Below are 27,193 nucleotides of genomic sequence, written 5' to 3'. Positions count from 1 at the left end.
ATATAATCACTTTATCATGGTAATGGAAATCGGATTTAATTTTCTCTATTCAGCTGCTGCACGTTGATTCATCTTCACTTTGGCTTGGAGGGGAAACATTGACGGTAACCGATTCCTTGCTGACTGCCCCTCATCCAGTCTATAAACACAGATCTTATTTGTAGAGGTGGTAAAATTGTGTAATTAAAAACAATAATTCACTTCAGGTCGTTATGTGCTGCTAATTAAGCTGAGTTGACAGAGCAAGGTGTGTGTGTTAGGCGGGGCGGTTAGAGCAGATATATTGCTTTGTAGTCATTAGACTGACAATGCAGAGGGCATGCAGGAGTCAGTTATATTATTTGCGCCCTGCAGAGGAAGCTGCTTAAAGATTCATGAAAAAATGATGAAGGACACAAGTGGACCACTGCAGGAAAACTGACTTGGTACTTGGACTTTTGAAAGTCCCACAATTATTTGTCACCGCACAAAAGTTCCTCCGACAAAAGCCCACAACACAAGAAACTTTGTGGCCACATTTTGCATTGAAACCGAACTGAGAAAAACATCACCTAACAGCTCTCTCTCTCTCACATTTCCACTCCTTCACCCTTCGACAAGGAGCTGGAAGTGCAATTTTGTAAATCCGCCCAGCAGATCAAAGTGCTACCATGTTCTAATGGCTGCCACCCACCCACCAGCCTCTCCTGTGGAAGAGCACCATCAGCAGAGTGCGTCTGAGAAGAGCCAAGACAGCCTGATTAATCTTCTAATAGTTCCAGAGAGAGATAAAGACAGATACTGTAGACAGAAAAGGGGAAGAGACAGAAAGTTGCGACTCGGTTGTGCCGTATGTTCCAGTGGAGTATGTGAGAAGAGAGAGACAAGCAACGCGGGGAAGGCTGATGAAAATGGCTACGTTCTGCCTTTGTTGTGACTCTTACACATTTTAGCCTTTGAAATGATAAAGCTCTTCTGTAAGATGGCTGCCTCGCCACAGCATCATCGCCTGTCCTCCTGGCTCGCCTGGCTCTCTTTGACAAAGTCCTCAGTCTGCTTGACAGGATGATAATAACTATCAAATGGATTCCATAAATACGTGATATAAAGATCAGAACACAAGATAAAAGGGAAGTTACTGTCAATTCTTTTTCGGAAAAAGGGACCCGTCTGTGATGGAGAATGTCATCGTTGAGATGTTTGGGGAATTCAGAAGGCAGACAAATTGAAAGAATGAGAGTGCACACTAAGACTGACAATTTCACAATTCACTGGAAGATTGAGCCGCCACCTGAGTGCTGTTTGTTCTAACACAATGGACATGATGGGTGTTAAAATCCTCCTCTGCATTTACCTGAGCGAAGCAAAAACACGATATGCTTTTCCCACAAAAAAAATAAAAAATAAAAATGACAGCAACAAACCAAACAAGCCACCTAGTGAACACCTTTTAATCCTTTCACAATGAAATGGCTGATTTGACAGTGCAATGAATCTCTTTTAGCGAAGAGGGAAAAAAAACAAAAAAAACTTCCAAACTCAATTCGCAGCCGTCAAAGGAGGCGTGTTTGCGAGCGCTCCCTGTCCGTCTTGCACACTTGAGGGAATATCATTTATGCAGAGGCTTCAGGCAATAAATATGCAAATCTATACGGAGCATAAGCACCTTCACAGCATCATAGAGTGAAGACAAGGTATATGAACAACAGAATATGAGAAAGTAACTGCTTCGTAAACATGCTTGCATATTACACAAAGCGTAGCGCTTATATTAATAGATAGGATTATATTGGGCACATGGAAAATAGGCATAATGCTTGTTTATACGGCTTTCATTGCAATAATCAGTTCTCTGGTTTGTGCTGGATATCACCTATTATTATACTGCGGAGATGTGACAGAGAATACTTTGACTTGATATCCTGATGCCTCCTGTGGCTCCCTGTGGTCTGAGATACTGACAAAAGGAGGAATGGGATAGGCTGAGATTAGAGACTAGAGCAGCTATCAGGTAGCCCTTTTTCTTTTTAATGGTCCTGGTGTTCTGGCTGGGCCTGATATTCAACAAACAACCCACGTTTTTTCAAGCCCGTGTTTGAGAGTTGAGGAATTATGTAATCAGATGTGGGGGCAATAAAACACAAAACTTAACAACACCCATGGCACGCATTGTTTCCTGTATTCTTGTTTCATTGCCTCTCGTTCTGTGGTTAAAAACAGCATTCAGGCCACTACAAAAACCACTACAGGGCTGTGTGTGCCAGCACTGAGTCAGGTTTTGGTAGAACCATTTGGTATTTGGCGCAGGTTCCAGCGTTACCAACTGCTGCGTCAAAAGCACTAAAGGATAGCTTTTTGGCCGTCATGAAAACACTATCAGCTATAGCTGCAACAATTAAGTCATGAGTTCATTCATTTGTTTGAGTATTTTTTTTTTTTTTTTAAGAGCAAGACAAATACAAATCCCAGGTCTGTAACAGTTTATCATACATAATAATGGTGCTAACTACGAACAAATCTCATTGCATCATTACAATGTTAAGTGTTGAAAACTTCTATGTTGAAGTAAAGTAACGCTGTGATCCTACCCTCTCTCTGAAGTTACACAATGCAGCACTATACCATCAACATTGGGCCGAAGCAGTTTTTTTTAAGGTGAAAAGGTCACATAATGTGTCTGTAAGTGACAGTGAAAATAACTGTGAACCAAGGAACATGACCTGGCCTGAAAAGTAAGCACTGCTCACTTCACAAGCAGTTGCTCTCCCAGTAAGTGGCACCACCTGGGTTTGGAAAAAAAATAAAAATAAAAAAAAATAAAAAATGCAGACATTACTTCCTATGAGCACAACATCAGTCAGAAAACATTCACAGCATGAGCGCAGCATCACGGCTGCATTTGACTGAAAACTTGGGGGAACAATAATGAAAGTGCACACCAGACTTTTGATTCCCAGATCAAGCTTTGGGTTTGAGTTATGGCCTGTCCTATTCAAGGCAGAAGTATGGAGCACTGCATCGAAAGGTCCCTCAGCCTGACAAACGGGAGAACCGCTATGAGTGACTGTCGGCTTTTCAGTTTGTCTATGACAGCGTCTGTCTTCATTCAGCGCTCTTAAATTGGCTTCGGAACCGATTGGAAATGGTTCTTTTATTATACACCTCCCATAACTCCCCCTCTCATCAAAGCCGGGCCATCTTTTATCTGGAAGATGACGTTTCCATTAGGGTCTGCCAACCTCTTACTGCTGCTGTGTGAGTTGTGGTGCTGGGGGAGAGCATTGTTAACCAACACAACATCAACAGAATCTCGCCGGCTGGGGCGTGCACAACCCTCGGCCATGGCAAGGCAGTTCATCAGATGATTGCTCACCCAGAACACACACAGGAGCAGGCGCATAGACAAGCACAGTTTGCTCTTTTACTCTCTATCTCTGTCACTCTCTCTCTCTCTCTCTCTCTCCCTCTCTCTCTCACACACACACACACACACACACACACAAACACACACAAACACAAAAATTCACAGATCTGACAAAGTCAGACAACAGAGACGCAGGGAAAAAGACAGAATTTGGCCAAAGGGAGCAGGCCTGTCAGCTCATCCTCACCAGTTTCAGCTTTTCATCAAAGGTATGAGGAGCCCATAAGGTTCGGCTGCCAATCTGGCAACACTTTCAGTCCCCAAACACAGAACAGGGGCTCTTTCAAAGACTGAAGCCTGATGGCTCCCTCCCCTCCACTGTCTTCATTAACTTTGTCTCTAGACGCAGCTCACGTAAGCAGTGGAGCCTTGGTTTTAGAAATCAGGATGGTTTCAAAGCACCGGGATACACACAGAGCGAGTGCACTTTCTGCTCTCAATCACATTTTAAGGCTTTCGTGTTAGCCAGGCCCGGTGACATTGTTGGTGCTAATGAGGACATGGCTGTGCCCGTTGTGTGTGGGTCGGCAGAGACATACGGTCCGGTCCCAGTCTGGGAGTTTTAATTAGATCTACATTATCTGACTGTCTGTCCACATTGGCCCTATCAGCGACTGTTTGGATGCATCATAAATCATCAGTCTAAGTGATACAGATCGGTATTCAACCTGGACTGAGTGCATCAAGCTAATCTTTACCCCTCAAGTGTCATTTCATCCGGCTAATCTTCTTACACTGCTGCTTTTTTCTCTGCTGTTTTCATTCCTCCCATCCTATTTCCCCCCTCTTTCCCACACTTCTATTAATTTCTCGAGGTGGCTGGGGTAAAAACAGCCTTTCCTCCATCATGATCACATCAAGCCCAACTCCTTGACCTTTGCGCTGTGCTGTAAATGTCAGCTTTCTTTATGAGGCCTGTGATGAGTTTATTGAACAATTCACACTCACTGGTGCACAAGGACACGCACACACACACGCACACACACACACACGTGTGTGTTCGCTCCACACCCTGTCATGGGATCTGTCCTTCACAGCCTACTATAACTCTGATTTCGAGGTGTCCACTGAAAATTCATGGTCCTCAGCGCTGGCGGGCAGCGTGAGAGCGGCTGCACACCATCCTCAACAGAAACACCACAAATAAATCAAGATTTCATGGGGACTGAAATGGCTCCCTGCAAAAAGCCTTATAGACCTGTGAGGATTTACTGAAGGTCCGTCCTGTAACTGTAGTCATCGTCCGTCTAAAACTTAACCAAGTGCCCGTTATCGGAATGTATAACACGGCATAATAAACGACACCGGGCGGTAAGGTGTAGTAAAGTCTTTCCATATTGTTTGTGTCTCCTATACTACTAGTTTCAAATGGGCCAACAATGTGCCATAAAAATTGGGCCAATGAAATGCAACGCCATATGCTACAGTACAGATCCGATCTCAGGCCGCACCTGACTCAGCGTTCTCCCGGAGCTGTGGTTTATAACGGGGGAGAGTGATCGGGCCAGGGTGGCGAGCGCTACTGCCACGATGATAAATGCTGTGCATTAGAACTGTCTGGACCTCTGTGCCCATGCTGGCCTGCGACTCCGCCTAGTGGAGCACGGAGCTGAGGGAGGCAAGGGGAAGCAGGTATAACACGCTGCTCCCGAGCACTTCTTTTTAAAATCTTTTTTGTCACTCTCGCTGTCCACAGTAACGCAGCTCATTTGAATAAAGGCCAGTGAAAAAAGTCATGTGACTGGACCGGTAACATGCCTCACCCCCCGCAGCGGCTGTCTGCACGGACTCAGATCCTGCATTCATTCCTTGCTATCTCCTTCGTCACACATACTGAATAACTTCCAACAGTGAGCAGCACACACATGCACACGCACGCACGCACGCACGCACGCACACACACACACACACACACACACACACACACACACACACACACACTCATACATATAAATACTGGTGTATATCCTAGTGTCTGAGGGCCACAGAGGCGGCAACAAATGGTCACAGAGGTTCTGAAGACCAGGCTGTACCTGACAACCTGTCAGTTGTTTTTCCCAATACACAGTAAACACAGACACAGCATACACAAGTAGTGTGCATGTATCCTCGTGTCTCTTTCCAGACTTAATCCCACCACCTCCCTCATTTCATTTTATCCTCTTCATCCCCTTGTGCCAACACCAGGCTTTTCCTTTAATGAAATGTTTGGGTCCTTACTCTTTATCTTCTCAGTTTTATCCTTTCACTTTCTTCCAACTTATCTTCTGCCTTTCCCTCCTTCATTGTCTTTGGGCTTTTATCAGTCATCTTGCAGCAAGGTAATAAAAGGCCAACATATTGAGGGTGCACTGCTCGGCTGTGTCATTTTCTACTCGCACGCCCTCCTTTTTGTCTTTTATTTTTGTTTGTGGTGGCAAACCTTATCAGGGAGATGGGCGCGAGATAAGCCCTCTGTGGTTCTTTGTGGTGAAATAATACGACAGGCTGATAAAGCCTGCTGGGTGAGTAGTTCACTGCTGATTCGCTCCTCCCGCCACTGCCTTTTCCTCTTCCCACGATGAGCTAGGAAGTCCCCTGTGGGGTTTAGAGTTATCAAGCCTGTCTGTCACGTTCTACCTACGACTAAATGTCAGCCCTCCTCCTTTGACATATGCAATTACTGTTCATTTATGCAGCTGGGTGGCTTAAACGGTTGATTCTTGCATGTTTTACAAGACATAGGATCATCAAGTCTGCAACTGTGATGCCTACACTATCGCTACTCCTGCCATTTACATTCACAACTCAACTTATATTTCTATTTCCACCGAAGAGGTTATGTGGTTATGTTTTCACCCGTCCGTTTGTTTGTTGGTTTGTCGGCAGAATTACACAAAAAACTAATGAACAGACTTCCACAAAACTCAAAAAAAGAATGGGTGTCAGCAGAGAATAGACCCCACTATCTTGTGGCAGGGATAAAGGGATGATCCTGAACATTTTCTCACCTTCTGTAAAGGAATTCTTTTATGTTCATTATCAGGTTAAAATTATTTTTTGGTTACTACCAGAAGTTCAAATGCTGTAAGGCTCAAAAAACACATCTGTTTTTTTGTTCAAATTCCCTCTCTGACTGAGACTGTCTCTTTAAGGCCCACCTCCGAAATACCTAGTCTGCTCTGATTGGTCAGCTCACACACGCCTGAGCCAGCACTGCTAACTAGGTCTCCAATCCTGTTTCAGCTTCCAGTTAGCCTCACTTCTAATGTAAATATACACATGTATTATGTAAATGCGTGACGTGGTGATGTAGTGTAATGTCACAAAGTCATGGAATTGAAGTCAGGGCTACTGACAACGTGTTTCAGGAGCAGGATGTGTTGTTTTGTTTTACTTAAATTATGTTGAAGAAATAATGGGTGTTTGAAAATTTTAAGTGATACAGATTTTATATATTTTAGTTTTATATCTGATTGGGTTTGCTTGGATAGGGTTTGCAGAGGTAAGCACTCTATTGAGTGTCAGTGTAGTTCTAACTGTAGTTAAAATTTTTACCATACAAATTGAAGCTGTTGTAGTTATTGACAGATATATTGTTGTGTCTTGTTTGAACCTCTGACACCCAGCTGATGCCAAAATTATAAAACCAAACAAACATTTGCAGATATAACGGACTGCAAACAATACAAATGTCTGGACAGACACAAAAACTTTCCCCCACCATCTATTTTACTGCTGATGGAGTCGCAAGTTCCTGGCTCATGCCATTACTTTGTCTCTAATCTACAGCATCTATTAAGATTTCATGAAGTGGTAATGATTATACAATTACTTCCAGCTTGGAAATACCATAATAATGGCCACCATGACCAAGGTTTGCAAGTTTATGGAGTGGATGTTTATGGATTAAAAAACACACGCTAGACTAGCTGACTGGCTGACCATCGATTTGTGTTGCTATTGACTAAAGGGAGGGCGGTGCGCGACACTGGCGCTCAATAGCAGTTACATTTTCATATAAATAACAGCAGCATTCTGGCCTGTAATTGCCTCAAAAATGAATACACTGGTGAAAAAGTGGGCATTGAGGGACATGGTATTGATTGCAAAGGTGCCTTTTTGAGACGTGGGGAAATAGGAGAGCACCCAGATGACCAGCCACCTGGATTATACCTTACTGGTTTGTAACATTTAAACGTGTTTTATTTTTAAAAGGTTGGACTGGCCTTCATTGCTTACATTCTGAACTTCCCCCAGAGACTCAACACGCAGAATGCCACTTCTGTCGCTAGGGGTCTGATGATCAAAACAAATACGTATTGACGTATCGACAATTAGTTTGATTATACTGTAAGAGAAACGTAGGATCATACGAGGCCTTGGCTACTTGACGTAGCACGTCAACTCTTAGTACGTGTACGTTTAGGTTTTTGTTATTTACTTCCTCACTCTCTGACTCTCCCAACAGGCCACAACACACCTTTACCTTGAGATTTATCTAGGTTTGAACATTGTCGAAAACAAAATTTGATTTTTTTTTTGTTGTTGTGCAGAAATGTTCCATATTATATCTTCAAGCCATCCAAAGTGGAGTTTACAATACGTGATACCTGCAAATCCTACAGCATCCCTCAGCTATACAGTATCCTCTGTAGATGTTTTGGCTTTATACTTGATCAGACATTATAATGCTTCAGTGGCGGAGGCAGATTAAAGCTTTGACTTCGAGTGTTAAGCTCAGTCTGGATCCAGCAGAGACAGAGAATTCCCACAACAATTTTCTACATCTTTTATAGCAGCTCCTTGTCAGACACAAGGCTATTTCGCAAAATGCACAGGCGAATTAAAGAGTTAAGGAGCAGCAGATACTTCAAGCATAACTGATTTATTAGGCCAAGTGAAGGGAGGAGACGAAGACAAGAAAATGAATTAGGCCTCACATGCACTTTTAATTACTGTTGTCAAGGTGTTTGCTTCGCCCTTCTGGGGAAAATCAAACTGAACCATCCCTCATACAAAACTACTTCGAAATACCCGGAGAATGAGCCATAAAGTTTAACGCCTCGGTCTATGGCACAACATTTACTGCAACATAAACAAAAGTCAAACATCTCTTTTCCCTGCATGGTTAATAAACTGAGCAGAATGAGGCCACGGATATATGTGTGTGCGTTGGGGGGGCGGGGGGGGGGGGGGGGGTTCCTCACCTCATGTGCTCACCTGAGGGACGGGAGAGGACAAAGGAACAACATGTGCCTGTCTGTTTGATCCCTCCGTATGAGGTGTGCTGCACATTTAGGCTGCTGACACGTCGCGGACTGCACCGCTGGCCCTCACTGCACAGCTCTCATTACAGAAGGGGGGCGGAAGAAAATGTTCATGCACGCGCACAAACACGCATTGTCTAGTCCTTTGATGAGGCTGTTGAATAAGCTATCTGTGACCAGGGGCTCTGTTAGTAGAGTGCTTGGCTGCAATGCGAGTCTCTTATAGCTGAGAGACAAGACACTGGCCAAACAGTCTGCCCTGCGAGCAAAAACGATGAGGAAAATACACGGGAGTCTTTTCAATATCTAACTTGAATGTCAAGTGCTGCTCTGTGTATAATTGGAGTTAAAATATCTGTGTTCCTCAGCTGGACCTGAGTAATATTGACTAGAAGCTGTGTAGGATATAGGCAGGGTCACTAAATCCATTATTCATAAACGGGGGACAAGAAGATGGTGAGCGTTTCTGCTGACAATGTGGCTGCTCTCCCAGAAGCCTGGAGACATTTTTAAAGCGGATACGGTTCCCCAGCTCACCGCCAACTCCAGTCGGGATTGGTTTCAGCTGTGCCGATTTCTATGCGTCCATACGATACGTCTTGCACCTCAATCTGTAGCTTCCTGCCACTCATTCACTCTTAATGTTTTATGAGTCCGTGTGGGTTTTTTTGAGGTGAAAGCAGACTGTGACAATAGAGCATCGTTTTCCTGTCGCTGGCACACACTAACGGCAATAGACTCTCATCAGTGAAATAAAACAAAAGGAAAGTGAAAGTGGAAAAAAAGAGAGAGGATGATAAATAAATCAGGAACTTAAGTTAACGGAGCTACACCACCAACAGCGTACACCAATTCGCCCACTGTGGCACGCTGCAAAATGTTTCCGCAGCAGCACATAATTAAAAACAGCATGCTTGTATGTGTATTATATTTAAAACAGGCTTCGGTGGAAGGCACAAGGGGTTGGAGATGAGAGCAGTCCAGCAGTGGAAGAGGTAATTAAGTTGACCAGAACGAGACGAGCCGTGTTTAATATTTCATGCGGCCCCACACACAGCACTGTGGATGGCATCAACAACAATTACGGAATAATTAGCTGTGAAGCACCTTGGAAGATTCCTCTTTGCCAGGGATATGTGTAAGTAACTGTATAAGTAATTTCCGACCTGGCAAGGTCCAAATTGACTTTGCTCTCTGCTCAACCCCTGTAAACACCAGCTTGACGTGACATTCAGTGTACGTGTGAAAGGTTGTGAGTGTGCAGACAACCATGTATGTACTTGCGTGTTGCAAATCTTAAATGTTGATTTTTCATTTCAGGAAACTTTTCTTCAATGTCAAAGTCAAACTGAAATTTGAGTTGTCGCTTTCTGAGTTATGATCCTGCTGCAACATTTCGAAAGAGGATAAAACCATTTTTTGGGATATATTTATGGAGGCAACTCTTTAGCTTTGAGCCGATGCGTGGGTGTTTCCCCACAGCAGCTGTTTAATGACATCCTGTGTCGCTTTCGATTCTAACTTAAAGGTCCAATATGTAAGAACGTATGTTGAAAACTTTCAAAAGTAAAGAAAAGATTTACTTATCAACAGAATGTAAAGAAAATATTAGTGTTGATGTTTGGACTCATCCTGGTGCCCAGATTCTTAGTCCAGGTTACTAGCAGCACAGCAAACTGGGTTAATGAGCTAATCGCAGCTACAATTGTACAGCTGTAGATAGTGGTTACCATGGTGATATGATGCCCCCTGTTTGACAGGTGGCCAGTTCTTACATACTGCATCTTTAAGTTTGTGTTTTAGCTTGGTAATGTTAGCATCATTTGCATAGACATGAAGTAACTAATGTGCAGAGACTTAGCCAGTGGTTGCCAACATGGTAACCTGAGCATAAGGGTCGCACCTTAAACCTATACTTTATCCTAGTACAGTTAATATTTGGTGACCCATTGTAGCATCTTATACTTTTTTAAATACTTTTTTTATGCTCTGTCCACAGAGAGAGAGAGACTCTCTGGTGTTACATCCCTCCTGTAAATACACTGACTGTGATCCAACCTCTTCAATTTATTGTCGGCCTGCTTATGTCTTTGTTTTGTACAAACCTGTACGAGCACCAGGTTGTTGCAGTGCCATTCAGTGCATGTTGGTTTTGATTGGTTTAAATCAAAATTGGAGAAATTGACTAAATATGACATTGTATAGAGATTGTACTGATTCTAGAGAAAATGTGCTCCGTGTGTCAGTTGGGGGACGCTGTACTTCAGCTCTCTGCAATGGAGCGAGAAAAAGTGAGACTATTTTTATCCCAGCCTGAAGGCTGGGGCAGCTGTGTCAAAAGTCAACAACTATGGTGACTCCATGCTGTGCCGCTCCAGTCCCAAATGCACAAAAACCCACTCTCTGTTAGACATTCAATTCTGCACATGCATAAACACACTGAGATTTGACTTCTGATATTTTAAAATTAGGACCAAGTACAATTTATGAATGCCTAAAATGTGAATGGTGGGACGGGCAAAGTACTTTGACTTATTCATAGGAACGCGTCCAAGTAGAATATGGGCGGAGATAATACAAACTCAATTCATCCTTCGAACTGTAATAACAAATAGAATGTCAATGCTCTTAACCTTCTCACCCTGTGAAAAAGCGAACATGCCCGACAGTGTAACATTGACAATGAAATCAAATTTACCCCATGTTAGCCATGGCAATATTGCTCTGTATGAGGCAAGCCCGTAATGTATTGATGTACAGCTTTGAGAATGACAAGCTGTACTCACTGTGATTTGTTACACTAATAAAAGTGAAGACACATTATTGTCCTGCCCTCTCAAATACACATACGCACACATCATCCCCCCTCTCTCGCCCTCTCTCGCTCTCTCTCACACACACAAACACACACTCATTCCTCTTCATGGACCACTTGGCTTTGTAGTGGCAAAGAGCTTGAACAAATTGAGAAATGATTGGAATTGAAAGATGAGTAATGGTGATTCTAGCGCTGTCCCTTCTCAATATGGAGATGATGAGATTTGATTCTTTGAGGTCAGGTACATCATCCGAGCCGAGTGGCTGCCCCGTCTATGACTAAAAGAGATGGGCCATTCACCCTCACATGCATGTGGGCTTTTTGCCACAATCAGTCAATGCTGACTTAAAATCAATGCTATATTTACAAGTGCAATTATGATGCTATTCCTACTATCGCCGATCAAACAAGATAAACACCTCTACGTGAACCATACGAGGAGCATATGTTGAAGGAGTATTATTGTGTCTCGTTGCTGCTTCCTGTCTGAATCAACACAGACGGACTAAATGAGGTCAGTGGCGCTCCCCTCCCATCCGTTCCTTTCACTGCTATCTTCTAATCGCGGTCAGCTATTAACTCGCCATTACAGTGCCATTAGCCTAGCTTTGCCACACGCTGCAGAGCAAACTGCCAAACACACTTACTTGCAAATGGCAGTTCTGGTTTCGCTGAAACGAGGGAAAAGAGGGAAATGGCATCTGGTTGTGAATTTAAATGTGGCGGAACTGGCGAGAGCGTGGAGGTTTGTTAATATGCGTCGTTGACACAAATGCAGCCATGATTGCTGTTGTTCCTTCTGGCATTTATCGATCCCTCTAAAGGAGTGCGCAGAACAAAGAGGGGGACACAGTTTCCTTTAATATTCTTCATAAATGAGTAAAACTAGAAAATGAAAATGGTCAGAGGAAAATTACAAAAAAAAAAAAAAATATATATACTCAGCCACCTTCCCATCCATGTCATTCTGCTGATGATCCTCAAATTACACGCTCTGATGCTTTTAGACCTTTTGACGAAAGTGGAGAAGGTTGGCTGCTCCGGCTGTCTTAAGTTATCGTCCTAGTGAGCCGGGAGGGGAAACTCCAGAAGTAAGAGTGACTTGTGTCAGCACAAAGCATGGAAAGTCAAATCACTTGTGAGATGGATGTGTTTACTCCTACCCTCTGTTCATTAGAGTGTGACAGTTCAATGATGAATAATGTCATGGGGAACAAATCTGTGTTCGGACACTGTTTCTTCAGCTCAGTTCTTTTTAGATTTCAGGCAGGTTTAGTGTCAATTCCTAAAGGTGCACTATGTAGTTAAATGGAAAAAAAATAATAATAATCAGAAGTGAAAGATCATAATTCACTGTTTTTTTTTAAATGCCTAAACAAACAAAATAACAGATCTCTCTGTTTTCATGATTGAATAAACTTAAAAAAAACAAACTGACCTTGAAGGACAGCACTGTCACCATCAGTTTCACATGTATGTTTGAGTTCTGAGAAAATTCAAGAGAGATGAGATAAAACAATCTTCAAACGCTCTCTTTAGTTTTGCTCAAAATGCATATCATCACCATGGCACTTAAAGAAAACACCACCCTAGCCCTATACTAGGATTGTTACCATAGCAACAGCTGATAAAGTAATCTGGATAAAGCATGCGTTTTCAAGTGTGAGATGACAACTGCTTAAAACCCAAAAATAAACACACCAAATAAAAAAAATACTCAAATATTTAACTGAAGATCTAATTAAACACTTAATCTGAGCCCACACAGATGTTAACACTAATCACTACATTTCCAATTTCCATTTATCTAAACATTTTGCATTTCAACTGTTGTATATCATCTGTCAGTTGCTCTACAGATCTGCTAAAAACTGATTGATATGCCCTGACCAAGCAACCAGCACAGCAAAGCTATATACCAGTGAATCCTTGGGGTATTGCATGCAGGTCTGTTCTATGTCTGTGTGCCGAGCGAGCATGAGAGGTAATTACTGAGGCTGAGACCTTAACAGGAGTAGTGGATGAGAATAAGATCCCTTCCCAAGGCAGGTGTTTTAATAGGAGTATAGGGGATAGCGTGACATTGGTCCTCTCCTGAGACCTGCATCACCTCTCCCAGGTAACCATCTCCCATGTAGCATCAAATCACACTGTACAGTTATCACTTAATGAAGCACGCGATCGTGCATAATCGTAACTCCAACGGTAAGGTGAGCTGCGTAAACATAAAAGTTGACATTTTCTTAGTTGGGAATGGAGAAACTCAGACAGAGGGTCTGGTAGTCTCTCTTCTCAAGCCATTTTACATGATTAATAGGGTAGAGAGCAGGAGTTGAAACTGCAATTAAAGGTGTCTTCCATCAGAAGAAGAACCCCCTTTCTGGTAGTCAGCTAAAGGAGTTCCGAGGGGAGCAATGCTCCACCAGAGAAGTCATTATTTCTCCACCATCCCCTCTGCTCTATGGAATATATTAACTCCACAGTGTCGCTGTCTTAGCCAGAGTGCCTTCATTGCTTGTTTTTTTAAAGGGATGCATGCAATTAGAAGAAGGGGAAGAAGAAAGTGCTTGGAATAGTCCCCAACCCCCACACAGAGATTGAGTACCAGCACAAAACAAGCTCAGGGGGCCCCTCGGGGCCCTCCTTGAGCCTCAGATAGTCACTGTCACCGCTGCTCATTGACAACAAAAACGGAGGAAAACAACTGCAAAGCCTCTGTTTCACTGAGGAAATGGCTTCCTAAAAATGTACAGATGGATTTCCAATAACAGACGGCCGCTCCTTGTTTGCGCAGGGAAAAAAAATGATACTTCCTTTGAGGGGGATAAAATACAATAACAGCATCAAAGTAAAGATCTACCTCTCCTTTAATATTCTGTCATGAAATTATACAGACATCGCACGCTGAGGCGCATTAGCATGTTTTACAGAGAAGGCACAGCACACGCGCATCTTATAAACTTCCAATTCTTCTTCTGCGTGGATTACCGTGCTGCAAAGAACAGGGATCATTACATCCATAATTCCCCATTTTGCATAATGTCATTGCGAACATTTCTATGGATTTGACTTTCAGCTACAATGCAATTAATTCTATATAGATTACTTAGATACTTTGCCAGGGCACACTGCCATGTAGAGGCATGTCTTATATCCACATGGGAAACTTGTCCAAGTAGCCTCATGAATATGCCTCACCTTTGCAAAAGTGAAAGGGATTGGGGAGAATCATGATAATTGGAGAAGCGGCTGAGGCATTATTATGAATCCAGTCCTCCTTCCATGTGCGCCGCAGTAATGAGCCTGAGGAAAGTGATTGTCGTACATTTGACGGTTCACCAACTCCACAGTCATTGTCTTTATCTGCGATAGAAAGGGGAGGCGGGGGAAGGATCACAATTCCTTTGAGGTGCATTTAAATCATAGTCTCCACATATTACTCAGAAAAAAAAAAATCCCTCTTGAGAGTGTGAGCTGAGATGGCGTCCTTCAAGCCCCGCTGGGTTTCCTGTCATCATGAAATGGGAGCAGGAGATTAGGGGGGGTGAGGGATGTAGAGGATGGAGAAGGAGGGGGGGGGTAAATACTGAAATCTGGTCTAATCCCATCTCATACAGCCGAAGATACACTCCTACTAAGACATTTCTGCTCAGAGCTGAGGTAACTGAAAGGAATGAGGGGAATACCGTTGGGAATGAGCCGTATAATATGTTGTTTGGAAAGTGTGCATCTCGGAATGTTCAAAAAAACTGGTTTATACATATTTAATGAAGGTAATCAACAGTCTGTCACTCTCATCTCATGCTTGTTCTTATTGTACCACAGAAAACAAAACCATTTCGCCAAGGTTAGAAAACTAACTACCTACCGATACAATGTCAGAATAAATTAGTGTGAGTCACTGAAGGTACAGCTCAACCAGGTAGGGTTTTTGCAGGTGACTGGCTGATTGCTGCTATTCTTGCAGAAAGCATGCATTTTTGCACAGCTCGTTGTGTTTAATGGAATGCCATATAAAATTTAAAAAAAAAAAAAAGTCTTTTCCAGTGTAATTAATGAGGAGAAGACAGAAGCGCAAAACACATATCTAGTGAGGGTTTGTATCGCAAGTATCCCAATTTTCATAATATATTGTGATTTCATTTTCTGCCATTCTTCCATTTGGCTGCCATACAGAGCTTAGAAAAATATCCCCTTGTGACAGTTAAACATTACAATCAATTCTACTTTATTGAAATACGACAAGTCTTTTGAAACACTTCTCAAACATAACGGCCGTTTTGCCAGCCACCATTTTATGTTTCTGAACACGCTATTCGTTTACAATCCAGACTCCAGAAACGTCTGGACGCTATGTAAAATGTGCCCCGAGCAATCTAACCATGTGTAGCATGTTGACAACATTAAAATATTTAGATCATACTGTGCCTCTCATACGTGTCTAAGTTGCCAGTGACCAAGTTGGTCTTATATTCATGAAATAACGTGCTACCAGACACAGTGACTTTAATGATATTACTGCAGGTCCTATTGGAAACACGTTATACAACTCTGTTACTGCTTGAAGTAATGAATTACAGCAATGTGTTCCTTTTGTTGCATGTGACCCCGAATGCTGTCCTTGATACAAACGTGTTTTCCCAAATAGTGAACGTCACCCCATCCTTGCTCGTGAACAACTGAGCGTTTCATATCATGATACAGCCACTGGTTCAAATTAACACGTTTGTTGTTTACCTGTTAAATGTAACAGGTGTTCTTTCTTTCGGTATTCCACCACTTCCCCAGACTTTTGGTTGCCCCTGTCTCAACTTGTTTGCAAGGTGTTGCTGCTATCAAATTTAGAAATATGCACACATTTCCAAAAATAAATGAGGTAAATTAAACAGATTGTCTGTGTACTGTTTTCAATTTTGGGTTCTGTGTCAGGAAGGATTAGCAAATTATCGCATCCTGTTTTATTCATGAGTCCAAACTTTTCCTTTAATCAGGATTGTGTAATATTTGGCAAAGCTCACTTGCAGCTTCATAATACACATCTTGTAATACACTTCCAGTGTTTGTTATCTGTGTGTTTAACAGCCATGTTGCTCATCTTAAACAACACACACACAAAAAACCAAGAGCGAGACCTCTGTGCCCCCGTTCATCCCTCTTCTCTCTCTCTCTAAAACTCCTTTTCTCTCACGCTTCTCTCATTTTCCAATGAAATGCAACATTTCACAAAGCCCCCCAGATTAATGTGCAGAAATAAATAAATAAGAGGAGGCATTCAGAGTGACTGCTGATGCGAAAGGAGAGGGGATTCTCACAACCCACTGCCCCTGCTGTAAGAACATGCCTTATCAACATTTTCTCCTTGTAAAATGTCAATGGAATGCTTCACATTTCATCAACAAGGCTACGCATGCATCTGCTGTAAGCCGCGTGACCTCTCCGCCGTGTTATAGCATGTGAGACTCCCGGGCTTCCCCCTGTCTGCGCAGCTCTAACCTCTAACAGTCAGCAGCAGTCCACGGTGAACCTAAAAGCTGAGGGGTGTTTCCTCCAAGATATCAACGGCATCTTTCAAGGTGTTCTCCCGCTGCAGCCAGCAAGTAGTACATGTGCAGTTCACCTCCTGTAAACCAGGAGAACTTGGAGAAATTCACCTTCAAATCCAGTCACGGGGGACCAGATGGGAATGAACTACACGACATTTAAATGAATTGCAAAAGTGTGTGCAATGTTCAGAAATAAGTTTGCAAGCGTGCGTGATGTACAAGCAAGTGAGCAAATTTGTATGTATATTAATTCAGCGCTGCATTGCAATGAGCTACCTGGCAAAGCCCTGTTGTGCCATTTAATTTAAAAAAAGGAGGCCTGCCTATGCAAATCGCTGGAGAAGGCATTTTTCATCACTCACATGAAAATAGTGTATAAAGGAAATCTCGCTTGTTTTATCCCTGTTCAGGTGTTTGGTGCAGGTGGACAGGAGCCCAGAATGCAGCAGGAGGGTAGTAGTGGAGCATTTGCAAATCTGAGTGAACGTGTCCGTCCTTTAACACCCACATTCCAATTTATGTTCTTTTGAACATCTTGTTCGCGTCCCTGCGTGGCATTTGGTGATGAATGGTGTTGCGTGAAAAAGGTTGTATCCGTTTAAATTACCCCGTTACTCCTGGATTAAAACTAGGGTCTGAAAATCACTTGGCCCTGAGGCTCAAGGAGGAAAAAAAAAAAAGACGCATGGCAAAAAAGCAATTCCGTGCAGAACGAGTACGGAGGTGTCTCATAAGAACAACATCATGGTATGCTGTGTGTCCTCAGGACAGGCCTGCTTATGTCACTACACGCTTACTGTATGTGTGAATCCCAGTGTGTGGGCAGCTGGGGTTGAGGCAAACTTCAAGACTAATTTCATATTTGTGCATGCGTGCAGGTCTATAGCTTTGCTGTGTGTGTGTGTACTGTATTTGTGTGCGTAGTGTTTCTGTATGCTCCTGACCAGCATCAGTGTTGCCATGTGCGTGCAAACGTTCTTCCAGCTGCCCTGGATAAGTGCTTACCCCTGACATTAATACACTGACCACACGTGTATTGTTGTTTTGACACGTTTTCTATAGTTAAATATGAAGTTTATAACATATATTATAAATGAGGATAATTAAACCTGCAATAAGCTTAGCTGCTGACTCGAAAAAAAGGAAAGCTACACAAGCTTATTGTCTGTTCGTTTGTCCTGGACTATCTTAACTGAAGAAATATGCTCTTTCATGTTATTTTCTGTGCCATTAATTTTTAAGCAGCTTCTCTAAATTTTGGCTGACAAAAGGCCACACAGTCACATAGGGATGCTCACACAGACACCTACCTGCATGTTTATGCTTCAATTAATAATTAATAATATTTTTCATACGTGACTACAGTGGATATTTCCGCTGCCCGAACAGCACCCTTGCTTCCCTCGCTAATGAGTGTTATTGTCAATAAGTAGGTGTGAGTGAGAAGAAGGTCATGTGGTTGCCAGCAGAATTATGTCCAGGTCAGAGATGCACTGTATGGAACAGACTCTGATTATGGTGCCATTTCCTTCAGTCCTTACTGCACATACACAGCAGCCATAATGTATAGACTATAGGAGTTGAGAAAGCATGGGTTCCCTCTTACCGCACATGATATTAATATACTGTTGGTCAGCCATGTTGCCCATCAAATCATGGTTTCTTGCTTTTGTGGTCATGCTCATCACCATTAAGGTCATATCATAAGGCCATATCATGCTCAGGAGCTGTGATGTTATAATGTGTATTATGTTTCCACATCAGCTCTGTTGATGTTTTTGTAACCTCAGCTGGGTATAGAAGCCTTGAAGACTTGTTTTGTGACAGTTTTTTTTCTGAATAAGGGCTTGTGTGCTTTTCTTTTCTGGACTGAGCATTTTGATACTTTTACAATATTTATCTGGCGTCTAGACTGCCTTTAGAAGTTAAATTTTACTGTCTACAAAGTGGGACCTTTAAAGCTCCTGAAAGTACTGGCTTTTAATCTCATGTATGTCTCCATAATGTTAAATATTCTACAAAGTTCTAAAAATAACTTTATGTATTCATTTTAACACCGAACACTGAGCAAATGAAAAAATCAGTTAATGTGCTTGATGTGGATTATGTGTATATGGCTTGATTAAATCTGACTGACAGCAGTCAAACAACCCACCAACTGTCAACAGATTTAAACGTTGTGACATCTGCTTCTTTGAACTGAGGCCCACCCATTTCAAATTAGTGTCAGAAGTGTGAAAAAAAAGCAAGATACATGAAACTGAGTGGCGAGAACCTGATTGAGAAATTGATGTTTTAAGAGCTTTATCCTAAAACACTGTCTATGTGTGCATACTTTGGTTAGCTGTGCTTGAAAGCAGGTTAATAAACAGGTTCTTGACTTACGATGTGAAGCTTCAAGAAGTCTCCGAGACCAGAGGAGCTATCCACCCTCACCAGGACAGCATCCTTCAGGTGCGTGCTGAAGCCAATGGCTAGCCGGTCTGCCCTCGTGCTGGGACGGTCATTCGGCGGCCACGTGTATGTGATCAGTCCACCATCTCGCCCAAATATGTACGTTGTTCCCGCTGGTGAAAAATAAGAGAAGGAGAGAGGGATCAGGCGATGTTATTTGTGTATTCCCCTCTCACGACTGTATACCACTGTGAACCACTGGCTGTCAACACAGAAACATTATTAACACAGCAAAGTCGGCATCCATGCCGTGTGTACAGAGCACCGTCAGTCGCAGGCGTTTTATTCTGCTGAGTAATGACTTTACAAAGCACTGAGCAACCCATCACTCTTGAACAGCTCTCAGCCCCGTCTAAGGGCTTAAGCACACTCATGTCAATTCATGAGAGTGGGAGAATTCAGTGGAAATTAGGGAGGCAGGTACTGCTGCCGATTTCCTCATAACGCTGCACATTTATTCGGTTTTACTGCCGCTGCCTGTTTCACCTCTAGAGGGAAGAGATATGAGCGAATGCTGGTGAATTCGCAGTCATGTCCCCATTGCCCAGGTAATGCCAAACAGGCACCTCCCCGTCTCTCGCGCTTCATTAGCAGCCTCAAAGGCAGACGCAGCCGGCAGCATTATTGACTGACTGGTCCAATTATGCCCTTCTTATGACCTCCGATGCAGCTATTTCCTGTCTCACTGCATTACCCCGTTGTCTTTAGCAGCTGTATGAAAGGTTTCAAACACGACCCGGTAGACGATAGGGTGGTTCTAATTACCTAGCTGTTCAGTGAGAAAGAGCCTTGCGGCGTTACGCCTGTGACCTAGTCGAATTGATGCTGACGGAAATAAGTCCTTTTCTACTAATGAAGGAAGTGGTCTATTCAAAGTGGAAGTGTGCTCGTGTGTACTGTAAAGCCGCTGAGGTTTTGATGTTTTAGCCAGCCATCCGTTATCTCACCATTTCAGATCTGTCAGAGTTGCCTCAATCAAATAAGTGCCCATTTCTTCCCAATTAGAAACCTTCGTTTAGCCGGCGTTTCAATTCATTTACGCCCCGGACACGGAAAAGCGCGGTCGCGGGGAGAAAAGTGTGTACATGGGCATGAGATTGTAAACGAATGAGTATGTGATTGGGAAATAAATGCCTGTGAGAAAGCCCGAAAATGAATGCAGCTGTCAGATTAGCATAAAAACAGCTATCTTCATGAAAAATTAGACAGGGAGCTCTGCTAGTGCGTTATGCATTTACATGTGAGTATGTGTGTGTGTGTGTGTGTGTGTGTGTGTGTGTGTGTGTGTGTGTGAGGGGGAGAGCGAGAAGCAGAAACAGCGAGAGCTTGCAAGAGAGGGAGAGAGACAGAGTGTGTTAATATTCATAGGGGCAGGGAGTTAAACAGCCTTAGCCTGAACAATAGATTATAAATCATTCTGACTGTAATTCCAATATTTTCTTGTAAACCAGTTCACAAGGATATAAAACTATCGATATATTTTGCATTTATTTATATATTTCTGTTATTTTCCTCCCTCTGGCGTTTCTCCACAGCACAGTGATTAAAGTGCGTCACTCCGCTCGCAAGTTCCTTTTCCAATTTTCGCTCCCTCATTTGAGTCAATACACACTGTCAACCATTAGCTAAAAAGAATTGCATCATTAATTAACAGTAATGTGATTAACAAATGATGTTGGGACGTACAGATCTATGGTGGGATTTATTGTTTTCATAAAGCAAAACTCGCATTTGTAAAATGTAATGAAATAACACTGTAAGCAGTCTTGTTCTCCTAATGGATAAAGCGTTATGAAGCTTGATGACTTCTACAAAGGGAAAGACATTATGTGTAATATATTAGCGAGGCGGGCGTCATTTCTTTTTCATGAAGTCTGCCGGCTACCGCTGGAAAAAAAAAAAAAAAAAAACCTTCATGTTCCACTAATGCATATCTGATGCTCGCCGCCTTCACAGAGCAATCGCCAATTCGTGTAGCTCGAGCAGGACTGTTGTCACTGTCTCAGAGTTTCCCCCTCAAGCCACCAAACACTTGCTCCATGCTCCAGCTTATTATAATTAAGCTCTTTTAAACCATGTCAGTGTTGGAACTCACTGGGCCCTTAAGCGTCCATTCCCCCCTCTGTCTATTCATACAATTTGACACCCACTTTATCCCACTGACAGCTTATTTACTGTTGGTGACCTCCCCCCCCAAAAAAAAAACACACTATCATATAAAGATTACCCATTTCAATGTGGACTGGTGTGCAGCTCTGGCTAGTGACACCCTTAAGCTAAATGGATAAACACCAAGACCCCTCGTGTCAAGGCACCAAAGGTCAACTAAACTGCTCGGCGACATGCCGATTATATAAATGGTTCCAAAACATATTCAAAGAGCATAGATAATGAGGCTGCCGATTTGTGGGTTAGGGTTATCCATACAAGCACGTAAGGCTAGTGGAAAAACTCCTTGAGGGACGTTGAGGATTAAGATAGATGGAGAAACATGGCTAATGCACACCTACTCAGTGTTGCAGCAGCATGAAATCAGCAGACGCGTGCCCGCGTAACTCCAGCGGTGGGTATAATTATGCACCGGCTCCATATTTGTTATTTGTGTGCTCTCCTGGGACACTGGGCCCGATATGGATCTGTTGTAGTCATTAGATACAGTAGTGTCCTGGAAATACTTGCCTGTTTGTTGTCTCTTTAGTTTGAGAGGAGTTTCAGTTTATTCCCTGTTCACCCACTGTCTAATAAAAAACAAATGAAAGGATGGGATCTAGGTAGGTAATGAGGGGAGTTTGAGATACAAAGTGCTAAGAGGTGCAGTGCTACGCAGTACAAGACCTGCAAAACCGAATGCAATTAAGATTTTCTTTCTTCACATACCCCCACATGCATTCATATCTCTTATATTTCAGTGCATTTCCCCAAAGAGGTCATAGTGTGGAAACCGAGAGGCAGCGCGCTTCAAGCATTTATCGGTGCCTATTACAGGTGATCAGACCTCGAGGATGAACTCCTCAACCACACAAGCCTCCCCTGCTCAAGGATAATGAATTAATCTGTCCTCATGTTGGACTACATTGAGCGCTGGCTGCTCGCCGCTGTGTCACTTAGCATCAAAGAAGATAAACATTGGCAGATCAAACACTGCGCTTTCATTAAAAATGTAGCAACCATCCCAGGAGTTCTCCTGCATTTGGCCAAAGAGGTGTGTGGGATAGAGGAGCGTAGAATAGCAAACATGGCCTGTGTGTTGGAGCCCTCTTGGCACTGACTTCTTAATGTCTCATTCTATTTTTCTGCTGGAGAGAGGGCCGGAGCATATAGCGAGCTGGCCTCTGAGCACTGTATGTTAAATAAACTGTGCAGTGTGATAAGAAGAGGCGGATAGGTGTGAGCAAAGGGAAGTGAGCTGGCTCGGTGCCTCGGCGTAGCGGCTGCAGGGTGGTTAGGAGACACAAACCGAGGAGTGTGTTTGACTATATTGCTCAGCTAAGGTCAGGCCCACAGACTGTCTTTCCTCTGACCTCCAACACGGCCATCTTAACGAGCCTCATGTTACCACCTCTGCCGAGAAACTGCGGAGGAATCCAATCATAATTACATAGTTGTGATGGAAATATGAAAAGAAGAGATGGCTTTATGGATCTGCTTTCTGTCAGCACCTTGCACTTGTGTTTCTCCTTGTTTGCTGCCAAGGATTCCCGTAATGACTGCAGTGCAAAAATAGATTATCCGAGATGTGGTGCAACTGTGGTAAAGTCATATCTATATATATGTCTTTTTCGTGAACCGTGAATCGCTTGAATGGAATCACAAAGTAAACTACCTAATTCTTTGGTCTTCTCTCGTCTATTTCTATGTATCTCGTGTTTCGACATTAAAAAAAGCAAACAAAAAAAACCAAAACAGTTGCCTTGTGTCTTGGTTAACACTCAACTCGTACTGTATAACTTTAAAATGGAAATGAGCTTAATGAGGACAATATCCGTAAGATCCATGCGGCACTTTTACTTGTGTTTTGCCTGTGACAAAAATAAGTAGGTGAACATTTACATAAATCGCTGCATGTTGTAACAGCCTGGAACCTTTTAAAGGGACAAAACTATATTAAGGATAACATCATCTGGGTTTATCTTTGGTCTCTGCCCCCCCACCCCCTGGTAGTGGCACAATTAAAAGAAGCTTAATGATGTCTATTGGATTACAATTTCAGTTTCCAGAGAAATCATTAGCACGATTTATGAGGACACTATTATCCAATCAAACGCTATCGGTATCTGTTAAAGGAGCTGTCTCCGATCAATGCTCCGGAAGATTTAGTGCCATTGGGGGAAAATTGTGAGTCAACATGATCAATTTTTTTTTTTTCTCTTCCCACTGATCCACTTTCTCACCATATTTTTATTGTTTGGGACAATTAAATGGTCTAGTGGCTGAGGAGATGAGGTGGTAAATGGAATGAGGGGTTACGTCTAAAACTGTTCAAATTTATGTTTTTTTTCAACATTTTCTCTCTCTCTCTCTCTCTCTCTCTCTCTCAAAGATCATATCTCAGTGCTAGTCTGAAGACCACTTTCTGATGGTCTCAGTTTTGTCGTGGACTTGACTGCATTCTTAGCTCAGTCTTGTCTCAGTCTCAGACAAAGAGGACTGAATTATATTTCAAGATTCAAGGTTGTCACTGAATTGATTTTTTCTTCACAAAATTATGTTAGGTTTTTTTTTATTAAAAGACAAGAGTCAACCAGAAAACCTGACGCTTGCACAAAAAACGGATTGTTTGGTGAATGGTAAACAATGAAAAGGAGTGTTGTTTTATCTCTTCTGTGGTTGTTTTCTTTATGGGAAATATTTCAGATCAATTTGAGGACGGCCTATGGTTTGTATGTTCCTCATTTTTTATTGGTTTCGGTTGAGGTTGTCTTGACTACAACAATGCGTGAAGCAATAAAATCAATTATTGGACATTTAAAGCCAATTCTCAATTTCATGATCGCCCATAATTATTTTGTAAGACCATGTATGTTGTGGCTGAACTAACTGGATGAATTGTGGGGTACTTCCTTTGTTTGGGTGAGGATGGCTGAGCTGAGCAAAGATAGCTTTTAATTCTTAATTGTGGATCATTATAAATATGCTTTGCTTCAAAGTCACACAGTGAAGAATAAATAACACATGTATTAAAATGTTGATGCATCAAGATGCATCGATCGTTGCATAATCACAACACTAAACGGTAATCTCGGTACTCTTGTTTGATCCACAGCATCGTTCCACTCCAGGTTTCTTTGCTAGACAAAATTGATCAAATATTATTCAAACTTTTTATGACATGAACCAGCAATAATGGAAGGAAGAAGAGATTATTTGATTATTTAAATGTAAATGGTTTATGTGTCTGAAAAGCATTGACGTTTTCTTGTAGTTATTTCAGTAGGCAAAAAGAATTGTAGGGCACAGGGATCTCAGCTATCAGCTCTGATGTCACGGACCTCTCACATTTATTTTTTATCTGTCTGTTCATAGCGATAAAGGAGGTTATAAAAGAGAATCCATGGCTTTGTTTACACTATCATTTCAAGTTATTCTTTTAATGAATGTGGCTCAATGGCATACAACTTTCAGATGGCTGTGCATGTTGAAGCCAAGGACAGAGTTCTGTTTATTTTGAAAGAGGTCCAAAAAAATATATGTTGGGTAACTGAATCGATTCTTAACTCATCACTCACTTTCGGTTCTGCCAATCCAGACAGATACAGCTGTTAAAAATGTATCAGTCTTTTTAAAGAATGTTATTCTAACATAAAGAAGGTTTTTATTAGAGACTTTCTCAAAGTTTTCAAGGTTTGGAAACAAGAACATTATATTACATGAATTTGACGTGCTAACTTTCTGTCCTGACCTTTGCTTGTTCAGCTGGTGGTGACCTATTCCCTCTACTGTACTGGAACCATTTGTTTCATGAAAATGTACCTCTGCTGCTCTAAATATAACACATTTCTTCTGTACACCAGCGAATGCCTCCCAGAAAAGACAGTGAGGAATGCACTTTTCTGTTGTTGCATGTTGGGTTTTTTGTTGGTGAGATGACACTTCTGTTGGGGTTTTCTTTTCTCAGCCTACTTGGTGTTCTGGCACCATGCTGTGAACCTTCCTGCTCCAAGATAGGGGGAGCAGGAGCGTGGTATTAAAGACCGCCTGGGATTTTTGCTTGTCCTGTTCACCTTTCCGAGTTCCTGTCAAAGGTCTGCACTGCAGTGCAGTTGCGTTCTGTGCTACTTTCATGCCTTTACCAAGTCATGTGTTCATGCACGGATCCTACCCATAAGCTTACAGTCTTTGTGGATATGTAGGCCAATATGACTTTGATGTAATTCCCTCATGAAGGAAAAAATAGCTTAATTTTTTTTTTTTTTTCCCATTCCGAGTATACCCACATGTGGCTCCACAAAGAGAGAGGCACAGGCCGGTGGATACACCTTCCTCATAGTTAGGCTGTCCTTTTAGCTGGCTGCTGGTTCTCTTTGGCTCGTCACCTCATGTCACCGAACCATTTCTTTCATTTGGCAACAAAGCTCACAGCTCCAGAGCAGCACAGTAGCCTATTTTGTTATCTCCTCCCCAGCTAATTCAATTTAAAGCGCCATATATTCGCTCATGGCAGTCCTGCACCTTTTTGCGCAAGGACATTGGTGTTCTCTGGAGAGAGCTCTTTTGTGATAGATCCCTTCTGTGCTGCTCTCTACTGTACATCAGAGCTGTCACAGTGCTCCACTTTGACTGGTGATAAAAACCACATCCACTGATAATGTATTCTACCCTTTCGCCAGCAACGCCACATGCACTGTGAACTTCTGGTCACAACAAAACACCCTCCACAATCTGCACTGTGGGTTTTGTGTCCACTGACATACAAAAACAAGAGCCCCCCAGTATTTAGAACAGCAAACGTACGACCGCAGGGTTAAACAGTTCAACTGGCGATGGAAATTATTTAAATGAAAATGTCACAAATGATTATTTCTAAGTGAATTATGCGCATGTTTTTGCTCAAGGGCGCCAATGTTGGAAGTAGTAGTAGTCTCAAGCTCGTACATTACGTTAATCACCCTCACACTGTTGTAATGTAGGCATGTTACAGCTTTTGTTTAACCTCTGTTTCCAACACTCAAATACCATTTTTAGTCTAGCTTTTCCTTAATTGTCTTCTGCAGTCATTTTGGTGCTTTCGCAGTGGGTTTGTGTTGTGGGCCACACAGTGTGAAGGTGACTGGTGTGGTGTGTTAGACTGCAAATGGAAAATGCTGCTCCTTTTCCAGAAAATCTGTTTATCCTCATGATTGATATTCGGTGTATTTATGAGTGCATTGCTTTCATAATTAAAATAAGATATAATGACCTTAAATACAAACAAAAGAAATGAGTCATAATAATGACTTCATATTGTTTTCCTCATAGTTGTTATGATCAAAACAATGTCTCTTAAAAAAAACAAACAGCTGCAGGAAAAACAGACCTTCTTTCCTGTCATGTCACTTTTGTTGCTGTCATAACCGAATGCTCTGACATGCGAGGTGATTAATTGCCTGTCACCTTTGACTGGCAGCCTTTTTTTTATGTTGGATTAATTAAAGTACACCTCCGAAAACAAGAGTTGAGTGCAAGCGTTCCCCCGCAGTCAGTAGTTAAAGCACAGCCTCTGGTTGTTTGTCCCGCGGGTCCAGATGAA

At 42.4% G+C, this 27,193-nt stretch overlaps 1 protein-coding gene across 41 annotated transcripts in view; it reads right to left on the bottom strand.

Annotated features, from left to right (window-relative positions):
• The window catches only part of LOC119033764 (neurexin-1a), a 271,561-nt gene that overhangs the window by 73,966 nt on the left and 170,402 nt on the right, over nt 1–27,193 (bottom strand). For all 41 annotated transcript variants that reach the window (XM_037124252.1, XM_037124255.1, XM_037124276.1 and 38 more), the window contains one exon: nt 19,399–19,580. In XM_037124252.1, coding sequence (XP_036980147.1) covers nt 19,399–19,580 — 182 coding nt within the window. The remainder of the gene's footprint in view (nt 1–19,398; nt 19,581–27,193) is intronic.

This window comes from Acanthopagrus latus, chromosome 15 (assembly GCF_904848185.1).
Source record: "Acanthopagrus latus isolate v.2019 chromosome 15, fAcaLat1.1, whole genome shotgun sequence".
Classification (NCBI taxonomy): domain Eukaryota; kingdom Metazoa; phylum Chordata; class Actinopteri; order Spariformes; family Sparidae; genus Acanthopagrus; species Acanthopagrus latus.
This window is presented reverse-complemented; position numbering and strand designations above follow the sequence as displayed.